The sequence below is a fragment of the Mastigoproctus giganteus genome, chromosome 14, assembly GCF_048544385.1.
Source record: "Mastigoproctus giganteus isolate SK-2022 chromosome 14, ASM4854438v1, whole genome shotgun sequence".
NCBI lineage: Eukaryota > Metazoa > Arthropoda > Arachnida > Uropygi > Thelyphonidae > Mastigoproctus > Mastigoproctus giganteus.
This window is the reverse complement of record NC_143588.1, coordinates 48,717,188-48,734,217: the sequence shown is the minus strand read 5'-3', so window position 1 is coordinate 48,734,217 and position 17,030 is coordinate 48,717,188. Positions and strand designations below refer to the sequence as shown.

The following is a 17,030-nucleotide window of genomic DNA, read 5'->3' as shown; positions in this document are numbered from 1 at the left end:
TTCCTTTTTCCACAAGGCTGGCTGATCTGCAGAGTCACAAAGGTGATCTGGTGACATAGTGTCTGCTTCTGAGATCACAAACTACTGACACTACTGTTGTGTGCACCAAGAAGGAAGGTCTGCTCTAGATCAGAGAAAAGGCCCATAGTGATGAAAGGTGTGGTACTGTCAAGATGTGCTAAGAACTGGTCCTATCATATTTTTCCTACAACAGTTTCTTCACTAGGTCCCCACAAATGAGTTCAACCACTTCCAACCCACAACAGACTATCCTTCTCAGCACAGACAACAATAAAATGGCTTCCTCCATCAAAAGACATTAGCCAGTTTGTAAACCCAACATTTGTGATCCTGGAAGTAGACACTGTGTCACCTTACTCCCTCTATAGATGGCTGTACATGAAAAGGAAAAGGCACTTCCAAATGTATAACACTTCATTGATCACTTATCATATACAGTCAGTCCTCATATAACACGGTACTTGTGTTCCTGGAAGCAATCATGCAATATAAATAACAGGCCATATGGGAAAAATAGGGTCAGGTGCTGACCACCCAAGATTGAACACACATTTGTAACCAAAACATTACCAAACAATAAATAATTATAATAAAATATGTATTTTATTACGATTATTGCTTAATAAAATATTGCCAATGCTTTGCTTTTATCATAAGCTAACTTGTTCCTGATCTGTTCTCTGTTTGATCTTCTATCCAAACAGATGATGCAAAGTACTGCATATGGCTAGCAGTAACCCCAGACTAATGTACCAACTGTGTGGTACTACATTCAGGGTAGTGGAGAATGAAAAGGACCCGAGGGTAATTGTGCAGTCAGATACAGAGTTTTCTGGGCAGTGCAGACAGGCTGCAAGGGCAGCTCATGGTGTCTTGTCAAGGATATACAGAAATTTTGCTAGCAGGGATAAGGAGGTGATTGTCCCTCTGTATAAGGCAATGGTCAGCCACACCTTGAGTACTGCGTACAGATCTGGAGGCCTCATTTTAGGAAGGATGTAGATTTGCTTGAGTGTGTACAGAGAAGGGCAACAAGATTGGTGAGGGGAATGGAGGGATCCTCTTACCAAGAGAGGCTTAAATTCTGCAAATTGCAGCAGCTAGAGACTATGCACCTGTGAGGTGATCCGATTGAGGTGTATAAGGCCTTGAATGGGTTGAGCACGCTGAATTCTGATGGGATTCTTCCACTTGTTCAGCTTACGAACCTAAGGGGGGCATAAATTCAAATTGAAGAAAGCCAGATGTAGAATAAATGTGCGGAAATTTGCCTTTAGCCACGGGTGGTTAATTGCTGGAACAAACTTCCATCTGTCGTCGTGGAAGTTGATAGGTTAAATAAATTTAAGGAGGAACTGGACAAACATTAAGAGAGAATTGTGTTGTGTTTTTTTTTTTTTTTTTTTTTTTTGGCTGATGCTGCATAAGCTCATACACTTGCTTTCTTGCATCATATGCCACTACTATTACTATTACATTCCATCACTTCCAATTCTTTGTCTTGATCTAATGGATTTTGTTATACCTTCAGTTGTTCCTGCTATAAAAGTTGCTTTTATTTTCTCTGCATTCTTTCTAATTGTTCTTAATGTTGCCTCATTTAGGCATGTAGCACGTACAATATTATGTTCTTTCATTCCACTCAAAGCATTTCATTATTTTATATTTTTCCTCTAATGATATTGCTTTTATTTTTCTCTCTATACCTGTAGTATCTTCACCAGGATGCTATCTTTTCACATTCTTTTCAAGTATTTTTCTCATTATTAGGGAATAAAGCACAATTACAGTATAAAAAAGAGCAAAAATGAAGAAGCATGCTTGATACACATAAACAAAGCAGCACTTGTGTAGCAACTGAATAAACAACGCAGTGAAGGCAGAGACACTTATCACCTCACGCAAGCTCACATTTTACTAAAGCACATTTCTGGAGATCACTACCATAAAACATTAAAAAAACAATTTGCAGTTTCCGGCTTATTAGGTGTTCCTGCTAGTTGAATCTGTTATAAACGGGTAGTAAACTCGATCTAATTGCATTTGAGATAATACCGATAGCTGGAATTCTGTGGGTTTTTACGTTATTCTAGTGAAATGTGTTTCCCCTTCAATGAAATCTTCTCTTCATTCCTATTGTGTTGCTTTCAGTTGGGGTGATTCCACTGTGTTCGACTGCCATTTCTTGTAAACACAAAGGCAAATTGTGCATAAGCAAATTCATGTAGTGTAAACATGTGTTATACAAGTTCCTAATTTTCCTTGTTCTTCCTTCAGTAACAAATTCCACTGAAGGTCGACAGAACATTCCATCAGAAATGAGTCTGGATTTTTGCATAATTGTAATGGGTAACCTCTTTTGTAAACTCATCACACTGAATTGTTTCTTGAAGACAGTAAGGTCTTTCTTTCCCTTTTTACATAATAGCTCTGTAAGAAATTCACTGTCCTGTTTCCTCTGACATGCTGCCAGTTTTCTTCAGTTATTTTATTTTTTGTATGACTTTTTGGTATCCAGTTTTCACGTTGAAAAATCATTTTGGTCATAACTGATAACTGCTTTCTGTAGAGTTATAAACATTCAGTGTGAAATGAAATTACATGCTGTTAATTTTTCCAGAAAGTTTAGTTCTGTAATTGGTTGGTTGTGCTATCACTTTTAATTGTGTATACAGCAATACCTCGCTTAGCATGGGTTTTGTTATAACACGGTTTTCAGTTAAGTTTAAATCGAAAATTTACTGTACATTCAATAGCCTAGACACATACTCACTCTACATATATGCTGTGTTGCCGTGGCCTAGGTAAGCGTACCTACAGGGTGCAGAGAAACTCTACCGACAAGCTTGAACAGGTGATAGAGGGTACCAAATAAAATATTTTTGTCAAGTAAACATAGGTCGTAAATGAGTCATTATAGCAGCAGAAGCTATTAAAGGGTTGTAAAAATCAAACAACACATTCAGTAATTTAATGTTGTTTAATGCATACAAATCATTTGCTGTTGCACACAAAATATAAAAAACAATCTGTAACACAGTGCTCAAACGTACGACTACCATCAACATTAATATATGTATGCATTGAGAGGTCCTCGGAGTGGTGCGTATCTGCCGCTAATAGCATAAATGCATGATGTCATTTTATGTTCAGTACGGGTACAGACATGGAAATGGAAGAGATGCTCGCAGGATTTATCAAGAATGCTTCCTGGGCAGAAGGTTGCCTCACCACACAACATTTGCTGCAATACACCAAAGATTGTGGGATAATGACTCTTTCGGTATGAATATGCATGATATTGAACGTCGACACACTGCTAGGACACCCTGGTTTGAGGAACAGATTTTGCAGATCTTCGCTAATACTCCTTCTACCAGCACAAGTGCCATTGCATGCCGATTGGGTGTGCAGCTTTGTTTGGTGTGGGATATGGTGCATGAAGCCAGACTACATCCTTTCCGATGCCAGCAACTGCATGCACTTGCTGACTTTGGGAGAACTCGACACCGTGTCGAGTTCTCCCACTGGTTTTTACAGGAAATCAACTTGCAGTCTGATTTTGCCAATAATGTGCTTTACACTGATGAGGCATGTTTCACCCAAGAGGGATTGTTCAACAGCTGCAACAGTCATGTGTGGGCAGAGAATAATCCCCATGCAATGGTTGAACATGGCTACCAACACAGGTTTAGCGTCAGTGTATGGGCTGGCATTGTGGGAAACGTTTTAATTGGACCATACATGTTGCCTGCACATTTAGATGGACGACTATGCGTTTTCTAGAGCAAACACTTCTAGAGTTGTTGGATGATGTTCCTCTGATTGTCCGAGCACAAATGTGGTTGCAACATGATGGTGCACCACCACATTTTCACAGATGTGTACGCGCACACTTACACGCAACCTTTCCAGGCAGATGGATTGGTCAGGTTGGACCTGTAGCCTGGCCAGCAAGGTCACCTGATCTGACTTGTTTGGACTTTTTCTCTTTTGGGGATACATGAAGACTTGTGTATGAAATGCCAGTGGAGGAACTTATAGCATGGATTGTCGCAGCAAGCGCAGAGAAACAAGACGGTCCTAGGAACTTCCAATGCCTATAGCATTCAATGATGCGTTGTTGTGAGTTATGCATTGACATCATGGTCACCAGTTTGAGCACTTCTTATGAATTGTTTTTTTTGATTTTGTGTGCAACAGCAAATGATTTGTATGCATTAAATGACATTAAATTACTGAATGTGTTGTTTTGATTTTTACAACCCTTTAATAGCTTCTGCTGCTATAACAACTCATTTACGATCTATGTTTACTTAACAAAAAATGTTTCTTTTGCTACCATCTATCACCTGTTCAAGTTTGTCGGTAGAGTTTCTCTGCACCCTGTATATGCTGCATGACAACTCTATTGTCTCACATGCACTAGTGTTCACTATTCTTAATTCCATCCTGACAAGACGACGTGATAGCTTTTCATTTCACAATTTATTTTTTACCCTTTAAATACTAAATGATGGGTCAAAAAATAAAGTAATGAAAGCAGTGGCATTACTAAACGTTAACTGGCTTACATCAGAAAAAAAAAAAAACTTGATATTATGAAGTGCCATGAAGATGGTGCATCATATGCTAAAATTTCTCAGGGAAAATGGAATGAATGAAGCATCAGTGCAAATGATTATTCAATAGAAGGAACAATATAAAGAGCAGGGAATTTCTACAGCATCTTACATGATGAAAGTGATAAATAAACAAAGAAGTTTGCTATTGCTTAATATGGATAGATTTTAATCAAAAGATAATTCCTTTCATTCAAAACATCATTCAAGTGAAAGCTATGAACCTTTATAACACACTGAAGAAAAAATAAGAAAATGAAAAGGAGGAGACTAAAGAAATATATACAGGCAGTTGTGGTTGATTTTTCTGCTTTAAAAACAGTATTGGGATTCACAATGTTTGTATCTCACGTGAAAGTGCAAACAAAGGTGCTGCTGTGCTTTCCAGTTTCAATTTCCCAGTGAATTGAAAGACATCATTGAAGGTGGCTACAAGGATAAACAAATTTTCAACATCAATAAAACTGGACTGTTCTGGAAAAAAATGCCCTCACGAACTTTTTTAGCTGAAAATGAAACGGTCCAACCTTGATATAAAGCATCAGGCGATCGTTTAACACTTTTGTTGGGATGGAAACTCATCTGAGGATTTTAAATTGAAGCTTCCACTCGTGTTCAGAGCAGAAAACCCAAGAGCTGTAAAGGGTTGCATAAAAAGTACATTGCCCATAATTTGCCGACCCAATAAGAAAGCATGGATTACAAGAGAATTTTTTTACAAAATGGTTCACAAATTATTTTTGTCTGACATTTGAACATTACTGCAAAGATGAAGGGGAGCTCAAAATTTTGTTACTTTTAGACAATGCACCAGGCCATCCACCTGAAATTTCTTATCTCAATGAAAATGTAAAAATATGCTTTCTTCCACCTAACACAATGTCTCTCTTACAACCCATGGATCAAGGCGTAATTGCCACATTCAAGGCATATTATCTGCAACGAACTTTTTCTCAAGTGATTGAAGCTTCAGCAGGAGTGGGATCATTATCTTTACATTTTGGAAAAGTTATAACATCAGAAATTCAATCGAAAATATATCTGCATCTTTGCTAGAAATCACTTTTTTTAAATTTCAAATCCTTTTAATTGACTATCAAGTGCAAATTGTTTATAGATTTATTATAATTTATTTATAGGCTGTTTCTTTGGTACACATTCAATTAAAACCTATTATAATTACACCTGAATCAGCACGGTTTCACATAACACGGAACAGTTTCGGTACCAATCAATGCTATGCGGGTATTGCTGTACTTTTTTCTATATGGAAATTAATTATTTTTTTAAAAAAAATTAATTCAAAGTACAGCAGAAGGATTTTTTTTTTTTTTTTTTTTTTTTCTCCCCAAATACGTTCTGCTGTACTTTGAATATAAATTTAGATTACACTAAAATTATATTTTAGTGTAATCTAAATTGAGGTTCCCCCCACACACACAATAATTAAACCACTTATAAGAATGTTTCTATAGGCAAAAGTACTTTACCTTTAATACGTTTGCTGCCTCAATGCATATATCTGCAAAACAGCACTAGATGTGTCATAATGCATATGAGTGGTCATTCTTAAGCAAAACCAACGAGTGTCATAAATGTAAAGACACGCAAAATTAACAACTATACAGTATTGGCACGCAATAAAACAGTTTTATTTAATTTTTTTGCTTGTGTTGATGTTACTTTATGTACGTGGATAAACATTTTTATAATATTTTAAAGTTTTGTTCTGATTTACGGTTCATTTTGTAAATAAGTACAGTAGAACCTAACTAAATGGTTTCCATCTGTCACCAAATGGTCACCTTTGTAGGACCAGTTTTTTTTTTTCCGGAATTGTCTTGATAGTCTTCTGATTCCCAAATCTAATGCATATTTGTGATAGAGTAGGAAGCTGGCGGGAAAGAAAATAACAGGGAACAAAGTCATTACCATGTTTCTCAGAACTCAGTTGAAAGATACTGATTTAAACACATCTCAGTAAAACTGTCCTTCCCCGAATAGTAAACAGAAAACAAGGGTAATCGTTTCCTAGCTGGCTGTTTAGAGCTAATTCGTCGAAGTTCTTCCTCCCCTTCCACTGTGACTTAGTTTTTAGTCAGTATGTATTCCATTAGAGCTGTTCGCGGTCACATAGTGTTTCTTAATTTAAGTTTCTAAGTGTGTTCGAGTGACTTCAGTCATGTCTGCTAAACATACTCATAAAAGTCTGGATTTGCTGAAAGAATAGGAAATTTTACGTCTTCGTAAAGGTGAAAGTGCATCAAAACTCTCAGAAATGTATGGTGTCCCACGTACCACGATTAATAATATAAAAAAGAATGGGGACAAAATTGAAGAATTTATATACAAAACAGAGGCTGGTGGTGGAAACGTTTCGAAAAGGAAAAGGAAAAGGCTGACTGCAGTGACACTCAACAAATTGGACAAAGCCATGTTTATATGGTTTTCACAGCAACAGTTCCAAGGGATTCCATTAAGTGGACCAATTATCATTGAAAAGCCGCTCCAAATGAATCAAAAATTGAACGGTGACCCAAATTTTAAAGCAAGTCAAGGTTGGCTCCATAGGTTTAAGGAGCGGCAGAGTATTTGGCATCTACGGATTAAAGGAGAGAAGACGAGTGCTAACAGTGAAATCCTAGTGCATTTATCATGAAAAACTAAGTGCCCGTATTAGTGATCTTGAATTGTGCGCAGAACAGGTGTATAATTGTGACAAGTCAGGATTATACTGGAAAGCACTTCCTCAAAAAACACTCGCATCTGGGTCAGAATCTTCAGCCCCAGGATTTAATGAAAGGAAAGAGCAGGTAACAATTCTTGTTTGTTCCAATGCTAGTGGGGGCCACAAAATGACATTAGCAGTAATCGGCAAGGCAAAAAAACCACGTGCTTTTAAGAACATGAATTATAATGCCTGGATGAACAAAGAAATTTAAGCAATAGTTTACAGAAGAATTTTGTCCCCAAGTTCTTTCTTACCTTAAAACAAAAAACCTCCCAGAAAAAGCCCTTTTGATAATGGACAATTCTCCTGCCCATCCCCTTAATGATTTAGAAGAATTTTCATCTCGTAACAACATTCATTGCATATTTCTTCCAGCTAATACAACTAGCCTATTACAGCCAATGGACCAGGGCATTATTGAGAGTTTTAAGAGGCGGTATAGAAAATTATTTTTACAGAACTTGGCACTATGTGAAAGCAATTTAGAGGTAGAACAGTTCTGGAAGGAATATACTATAAAGGATGCTATCTATAATGCAGCTGATGCATTGCAAAGTGTTCCTGGAAATATGCTAAAATCTGCCTGGAATAAGCTCTGGCCATCTCAAACAGTACAACCTGACTATGCAGAACAAGATTCTGGTCTCACATTACCAGTTTTAATCGAAATTTGCAGATCCTTGCCAATATTCAAAAACTTAAATGAAGACTATATCAAAAATTGGTGTGATATAGATGCAACAGATGTAGGTTACAAAATTTTTACAGATAATGAAATTGTCTCCTATGTTTCTGTGGGATCTACTGAAGAAGTAGATGAAGAAGACGACAGGCCCACAAAATCTACCATTTCCCATGAGGAAGCCAGTCAATCTCTGACAGATATAATCAATTGGTATGAACGCCAAGAAGAAGCAGAAATGCCAAAAATAATTTTACTACGACAAATACCTTCAGGGGCTCACATCTGGTGAGTATGGGCATGGGCACACCCAGGGTCTTGAGCTGGATATCATCATTCTTCTCTTTCTTGGTGATTCTCTCACACACACACAAGGTAATTCAGTTTTTTTTTTTTTTTTTTTTTTGCCTGGTGCAGCATAAGCCTCAGGCTTCCTTTGCACCATAAGGCTAATAATAATAATAAATTTATAACTTGGTTACTGAAAAACACCGACAATACCAAAAACACAAAAATAACATTTTTTTTTAAACAAATAAATTATGTATGTACAACTTCAAATTACTATAATGTAAATTAAGTTTTTTTTTTTTTTTTTTATTAAGTCAAAAGTGTTCTTAAATATACATGTATGTAATTTTTTTACGGTTACAAATTGACTTTTTATTTACTCCCTCACTAAATGGTCTATTTCACTAATTGGTCACCCCTCTGGTCCCGAAGGTGACCAATTAATGAGGTTCTATTGTATTTGCTTTTAGCAATGTATTCCAAAATATTAATTTTCAACCATTATTGTGTAAGAATTGTTTGGAGTGCTGATTGTTTTTTTTTTTTTTTTTTCCAACAAGCCAAAAATTACGACAGACTGAATGAGTTCTCACACTTAGTGGCAGTGGACATGTTAAACAGCACAGTAGAACTTCGATTGTCCGTCACTCAACTCCACTACACTGTAATGCATTGTGATATTGGTGCCATGTGTCACTCAGTCTTTGTATACAACTCACTGTATACGGTTGTACTTTTATAACCACTTCTTTCACATTTTAATAATTTTTATTTAGTAAACCCATTGAAATGACAGAGAATCGTAAATGAGTACTATTGGAAAAAATATAATAAACAGTTTTTTTTTTAACTCCACACGATGCTAGTGCTCACAGTGATGGACAGTTGACTGAGCAGCTCCGTATGGCAGTGCGCTGCAGGACCATATTCATTTGGTTGAGTCCATTCTTTGTTTTTGATGCGAGATAGGGGCGGCCATTGATAATTGGTGACCTCTGTAATGCACGGAGGGGAGAATGGTAGGCTGATGACATCAGCCACTCCCTCCTGAATTACGTCCCCAGCTGCTGTTCTTGTAAATGTTGCAAAATGTGGATTGTGTAGGCAAGAAGTGAATTGTATTGTGAAGTTTCATATTTTTTTGCGATTTTTCTCATTTTATTTATTTTATGCCCTTCTGTTTTATGTTTTATTGGCATTTGTGTTTTACAAACATGTCTGACGGTCCAGTGTGGCAATTTTTGAAGACAAGGTGTGAGGTGGAAAAGGAGGATTCTAGGCCTAGGCCTATGGACAGTTCTCATAAGGTTAGTGATGAAGAATTAAATCTTCTGGGTCATTTCACCACACTAGTGTGACAAGGAATGCAAAAAAAGTTCATCTTTACAATAAAAGTTACTTATCAATGGGTTTTACATTGGCTGGTAATCAAAGTTGCCCTATTCCATTGTGCTTCATCTGTGGCAATCAACTTATAAATGTAGCAGTGGCTCCAGAAAAACTGAAAAGACACTAAACTACAAATCATGGCCATTTGACAACTACAGGTGCCGATTATTTTAAACAGTTGTTGGAATCTCAAAACAGATTAAAGTAAAAGTCGCATTTAGTGAAGAAAAGGCTCAGGAAGCAAGTTATTTAGTAGCAGAACTTATTGCCCAGAAAAAGGAAAAGCCACACCACAGTTGGTGAGAACCTAATTAATGCCAGCATGTAAAATTATAGTGAGTAAAATGCTAGGACAAGATGCAGTACGAGAAATCAGAAAGATTTCACTCTCAAACAGTACAGTAAGTTGATGATATATCACATGATGCTGAAGAGGTTTTGTGTAATAAATAGAAAAACAACAGCTTTTCTATCCAGGTTGATGAGTCAACAGATTTAACCAATAGATGTTAAGCTGTAATGTTTGTAAGATTGGTAAATGATGGTGAAATTCAAAAAAAAAAACTTTTTCTGCTGCAGAGCTGCCCAAAACAAGCAAAGGTCAAGATATATTTAATGTTTTGTCTGCATATCTGGAAACAAGAGTTCTGTCTTGGATGAACTGTATTGGCATCTGTACTGATGGTGCCCCATCAATGGTTGGCTCCTTGAGAGATAGTTGGTGGGGGGAATCCTGCCGTCACAACACACTGCTTTCTTCACAGAGGCGCTGGTGTCAAAAACTCGTGGAGATGAAATGATGGTGCAAAAAACAACCATGGGTTTCACATTAAAGAGGTAAATTTCATTCTTTATTTTTAGTTTCAAAAATGCTACAAAATGATGGATGATGCTACAAAAACGGTTAACTTTTTTAAACAGAGTTCATTCAAGAATGTTTAAAAAAATTATGTGAAAACCTGGACAAAGAGCACATAAATCTCCTGCTACATACAGAAATCTGGTGGCTTAGCAGATGAAGAGTTTTTAAAGGATGTTTGAGCTGATAGGTGAATTGCAGTACTTTAAAGAAAATAGTAGGCCAGATTTTGCAGAGTGCTTTGAAGATGAAGAATGGCTGCAGAAACTGGCCTACTTAGCAGACATTTTTCATCACATTAACCAGTTGAAGAAGTCTTTGCAAGGTGCCTCAGTAGCCAGGTGGGCAGGAGCAGCAGTGCAGAGCACACGCTTCTTGATTAGACCAGGGTTTGAGCCAGTGACCACCAAATACGGAGGATGCGGAAAGGTCAGGGAATGACCACCGCATATCCCCGAAGCAATATGGCCTTAGTTGCTAATGCTCCTAAAAACCAAATAACAAACAAACAAGTTTTTGCAAGGTCTTGGAGAAAATGACTTTTGACTTCAAGTGACAAGATTCTTGGATTTAATGGGAAAGTGAATCTTTGGAAAAATCATGTTGCAAAAGGAAATCTTTAAATGTTTCCAATACTGCTTGGGCTTGAGAGTGAGGAAGGATATCAGCAAGTTTCAAGTTTTATTGAAAACCTCCTGGAAGAACTGCAGAACAAAATTGAACAGTATTTTCCCTCCCTTTCAACAAAAGTGTATGACTGGGTGAGGGACCCTTTCTCTGAATCTTCTGCTCTGCCCCGAGAACTTGACTTTGTGAGCTGCAGTCTGATTGTACACCTTTTTCTTGTTTAACAAGCATCAAGAGCAAGGACAGAAAGACTCATTTCAGTTGAAGATGAAATCCATGTCTGCTTATCTCAAGTTCAATCCTGAATTTGAGTAATTTCTGCAACAAAAAACAACCATGGGTTTCACATTAAAGAGGTAAATTTCATTCTTTATTTTTAGTTTCAAAAATAACACTTTATGCATATATAGCCCCATAAAAGAGATCAAGAAACCAGCACATGTGTATAATAATTTTGTAACTGCTATGCCTATATTTGAGCCTGATCATGTCACTCAGTAAGAAAATGTTTTTTCAAAGTCTTGTATAAAATTCTCTTAGGCTATATTTTTATTCATATTGCTTTGGCTTATGGTTTTAGTAGCTTTACTATTAAAAATTGTCATTAAATTTTCATGTTGTAAATAACATTAATTAAAATCAATATAGAGTAGGGCCCCAAAATCAGATGGTAATTTGTTCCACAAAACCCATTGTATATTGAAAATATTGTAGGTTGAAACGAGTAATACATTGATTTCCTGTAATTATTTATTATCATCTGTTTATTCCTCTTTGAGACACCCATTAACAGCATGTATCTAGAGAGTGTGGTCACATTATTTCAATATTTACCTGAACTTATTTACGAAATTTGAAGATGAAAAAACACAGAGCATGAAGTTAATAAATTAATTATTAAGTAGTTTTAATTAATTACTAAGTAATTGTTAAGAAGTAAATATTGTTATATTAATTATTAAATGAACATTCTTGTTATATTTGTACCTGCCGGTACACATTACCAAAGATTTTTGTCCTATACATTTTGTCTGTACATACTTTCTCCAGATCTATGTTTAAATCATTAAAATACTTCACAGTATTTGCTGGGAAGAATCTCTCCCCAGTCGACTCCAACCGAGTCAATTCGCACTTGAGACTTGGTTCTTCCCCATTTATTCTCTGATTAATTCGTTTTAAACTCTTGGCAGGCAATCCAACAACACATAAAATAGGTATTTTTTACATATTATACTTGATTTTTCATTAAAAATGAGTGTTTTATGAAGATTATTTAAAAAATAGTTATAAAACATCTTTAAAAAAAAATAGCATTTACCTTAGACTTGAAGTGCAGGGCTGTGCTGAAATAAGTGATGTGGTGGTGGAATTAGATCAGATGTCAGGTGTCTTTTGCTGCTACTAGCAGAGAAACTGTCCAAAATGGACTGGTTTTGACAATTTTTTTGTAGCTTTCTGAAGTAAGAAATGACTTCGTCTTCCATTTTGCACATCATGAGTTCAGTGTTTTTTTACCACTTCTCTTAAACGCTCCCAACAAGAAATGACCGTCTTCGGCTGACACTTTTTGGGTGTCCTCTTCCTCTCCAGTATTACTCTTCGTAATTTCCTCCAACTCTTGTAGCTTCTCTGTCGTTAACAACCGCCCATGAGTGTCAATAAGGTCCTCCACATCCTCTTCATCAACCTCCAGTCCCATTGATTTACCAAGAGTGACAATATCATTTGTCAAAGCACGATCATCTTCAAATCGGTCAAAGTTATGGATGATTAAAGGCCAGATGTTTTTCGAGGTTGAATTTAAGCATCTGGTGGAAACATCATTCCAAGAACTTACAATTAGCCTCACACGGTCTAGGACATTGAACTTCGACTTCCAAAAATCTTTGAAGGTGACAGCATTTTCAACAGAGGTCACTGCAAAGCAATTTGCAAACCTTTCCTTGGTATAGATTTTCTTGAAATTTGCAATCACTTGCTGGTCCAGTGGTTGAAGAAGAGGAGTGGTGTTGGGTGGCAAAAATTTGACTTGAACAAAGTCAAATTGTGCTTCAATAGATTGAACACGGTTGGGATTATGGCCTTGGCCCTAGCACATTAGCCAACAGGAGCCTTATTTTTCTCAAAATAACTCTTCGCTTAAAGGAACAGAAAACTTCAAGCACCCATTCATTGAAGACATATCTTGTAACCCAGGCCTTCTTATTACTGTGCCAAAACACTCTTAGCATGCATTTGTTTTGACATTTTGTTGTTTAAATACTCTGGGGACGTTAGAGTGATACACCAGCAAAGGCTTCAGCTTAAAATCTCCAGAGGCATTGGCACCCAATGGGAGAGTGGGTATTCGCTTCCAGAAGAGGCCGGTTTCATATAATTAACAAAAATACACTGGGCAAGTGCATCAAACAGAAGATAAAGAAACTATTTGAAGCACTGTAACATGCAATAATGTTGTGTTGAACAATAAGAAAGACACTGATTGGTTGAGAATAATCATACCAATGATGTTCTGCGTGCCATGCGTCTGAAAATTTCCGCCAATGCATCGTTCCAGCTATATCAGAAAGCCATCGGTTACTGCAAATATCATCGGTCCTTAAAATAAAAGATCGTATGGAAGGTAAATCAGTTCCTGAGAATATTGGAAGTCGAGGGCCACACTGTACAACCTTTATTTAAATTAAATCCCATTTTGATTTAAATCAGTTATTTAACAGAGATTTACTATGCTTGCCTTATGAATTTTTAAAACTTATGAAAAGGAAAGAAAGATTAATTTCAAGAAAGTTAAGCTAAGCTTAACTACATTTTTTTCCCAAGAAAGTTTGGCTAAAAAGTAATTTTAAATAGGAAAAAAAAAAAACTACTCTTCCACATACCATACCTCATTAGTATCTTGGCGCCTCCGTAGCCAGGTGGGAAGGAGCAGCAGTGCGTAGCACACGCTTCTTGATTAGACCGGGGTTCGAGCCCGTCACCACCAAATACGGAGGATGCGGAAAGGTCAGGGAATGACCACCGCATATCCCGGAGCAATATGGCCTTAGTTGCTAATGCTCCTAAAAAAACCAAAATAACAAAAAAACAAAATTAGTATCTTGTATAGTAGAAATTTGTGATAAGACTTTTAGGCCTACTGGAATAAGGTAAAAAAATCAAGTAGGAAATTTTAAAAAAGGGAAAAATTGGAGTTTCCTCTACCTACACTACTGACTTGCATTAGAGTTGATATCCTTTGTGGAGGAGGGGGGAGCACAAAAAAAGAGTAGGCTAATAAGTTGGCCAAAATAAACAGATCCACAGAAAAATATCATTCTCTACTCAAAAGAGCATTGACAATTATTATTGGATTATTATTTCTACAACTTACTGATCACACTAACGAGCTGTAGATATAATAATTTTTATGCAGGGGTTCCCTGAGACCTTAAAATTATTTTAAGGTTCCTCCACAGTAAAAAGATTGAGAAAGACTGCTCTAGAGTATTTAGTCTTCTTTTTTAGGTTCCGTATGGATAAATACAAATAAATGAATTTTACTGTATCTATTAGGCCGCCGTAGTCTGGTGGTCAGGCGTGCGGGTGCATAAGTACATGTGCCTTGAGTGACCGGGGGTTCAAACCCATGACTGCTGAATACGGTGCTGTTTCTTGTATTCTGTCTATCTTGTGAACTCCTCTGACCGTTTGGTCGTCCCGGAGTATAAACAGAAAATTTATTTATTTTTATTTATTTATTTGTTTTAAAACCATTCCCTAAATGTGTATTGCTTAGCAAATTGTGAAACTCAGGAACTGAATAACCGAGTGAAATGAGTTGTTGAGCTGCTGATCTTGTTCCTGAATAGCAATTAGACCATCCAATAACTGGGGGGGGGGGGGAATCTGTCATTGGAGCATTGTGAAGTCTTATGGTTCTGAGGTGAAATTTTCCCAATGCACAATCAGCTCTAATGTGCTGCTTTAGTAAATTACCAATATAAGGTCTAAATTGGTCAATTCTTAGATGGTTTGGCATATTCACTATTTTTCTAAATATAGCTGAAAAGTGGGTGGTGCTGGATTTTGAGCTGTGATTGTATTTTATAGTATGATTGACTCAGACTTTACAAGTAATAAGATGATTGTAGTATAATGAAAGATAAAAGCATTGGTTGACCATTATGAATACTGATTGGTACACTTGGTGAAATTGGTACGCTTATTGTTGAAACCTGTACAGTGTAATGTCTCATTAATTTACTTTATATTAGACTTCTGTTGTAAAGGTAGTTTTCTATTTAGTTTCCCTTTTTTTTTTTTTTTATATATATGAAAATTGCATTATTTAAAGCTTAAAGCTTTACTTTGCTTTATATTTTTTGGAAAATTTTCCTGCCTAAAAAAGAAAAAAAATAGCATTTACAGAAATAATAAATATTTTGAAAGATTTTATTATTATTATGTTTTCTTTATCAGGAAAGGAAGTGATGAGGCTGACTTGGTACCATCTCGAATAGCCAATGTAAAATGCCCCCAGGTTGTAATCAAGTTCTATGAAGAAAGATTAACATGGCATTCTGCCTCAAGTCATGATGAGGAGGAAGAGAAAGCTCAGAAGCAGTAATCTGCATAAACCCATCTTTCATACTACATGTTTGTTCAATTCCATTAATCATTGCTTTCCATGGTGTATCCCATGTTGCTGCAGTGCATTTTATATTTTCTGGAAATTCCTACCAGTGCAGTTTATATTCATTCTTTTCTTTTATTGAAAGACTTGTGACATTGAAATTAGTTTAAACTTCGTATTAAGCTTATTTTGAAAGATGTCAAAATTTTATTCATTCCAAGTCTTGAAAAGATGTTCTTGCTGTGTAAAATATTAGTTTCATTCCATTAACCGTTTGAAAATAAAATAAAAAAAAAAATCTTTAAAAAAAAAAAAAAAGTAAAAAATGTAAGTTTTTTTGTCGCTTCTCATGTTATGTGACTGACGTCTTATGCATTGTTAGTGCTACACTAGGAGTGTAAAACAAACAAAAAAAAAAAAAAAGAGGTGTTTCCTCTGTATAGCTGGAAGCATTGTCTGCCTTCTCTCCTTCTTAGCTTGTTAGAAAGCACATTCACTTCCCCCGCCCACCTAATGCAAAGTAGCATTGTGTATTTAGTATTCTTAGACGACTGCCAATCAAGAATATATTCAACAAAATCCGTATTCATATAATCTTCATCAACTTCATCTGCCAAATAAGGGTACTCTTAAGGTTGGAATGGCTTTGGTAGTTTTATTTTATTTTTCTCACTTCTGTTGCATCGTGGAGAATATCCTAATAATAGTCCTTTTTTTTATATATATAAAAGTGTTTAGTTAAAAGTGATTGTGTGTAAAAAAGAAAGTAACCCAAATCCCTTTGGGTAGAACCTATGATTCATGTATATTAAACTGTCATCACCTGGAAAACACCTGCTTTTAAAGACTGAGAAGTGTTGTTAATATTTTTGTGTATGTTATTAGGAAGTGGACAATGGTGCTTTCAGCTCACTAGTTGTTAATTTTATTCTTCATCTCATAATCCTTTCCACATTTTAAATAGTATTTTCACATCGTCTTGTGCGTGTCTCAAACTTCATCACCTACGAAAAGGATAGAAGAATATGTTGTTGTCATATCAGTTCATCCGGGTCATGTTCAGTTAGTAAAGCAGTAAGGAATTGGTACTTTTTTGTATCTTGTTAATGACTGCATTTTGTATATATATATATATGACCTTTAAGGTAATCATTGTTGCTAAAGCAATAAAGAAATCATATTAAAACATC

At 36.1% G+C, this 17,030-nt stretch overlaps 1 protein-coding gene across 2 annotated transcripts in view; it reads left to right on the top strand.

The window, feature by feature from the left end:
* LOC150075125 (chromobox protein homolog 3-like) overlaps positions 1 to 16,557 on the top strand; it is a 158,804-nt gene extending 142,247 nt beyond the window's left edge. For both annotated transcript variants that reach the window (XM_090389246.1, XM_090389248.1), the window contains one exon: positions 15,687 to 16,557. In XM_090389246.1, the coding sequence (XP_090245372.1) occupies positions 15,687 to 15,834 (148 nt within the window). In that variant the 3' untranslated portion in view covers positions 15,835 to 16,557. The remainder of the gene's footprint in view (positions 1 to 15,686) is intronic.
* Positions 16,558 to 17,030: the final 473 nt, after the last annotated feature.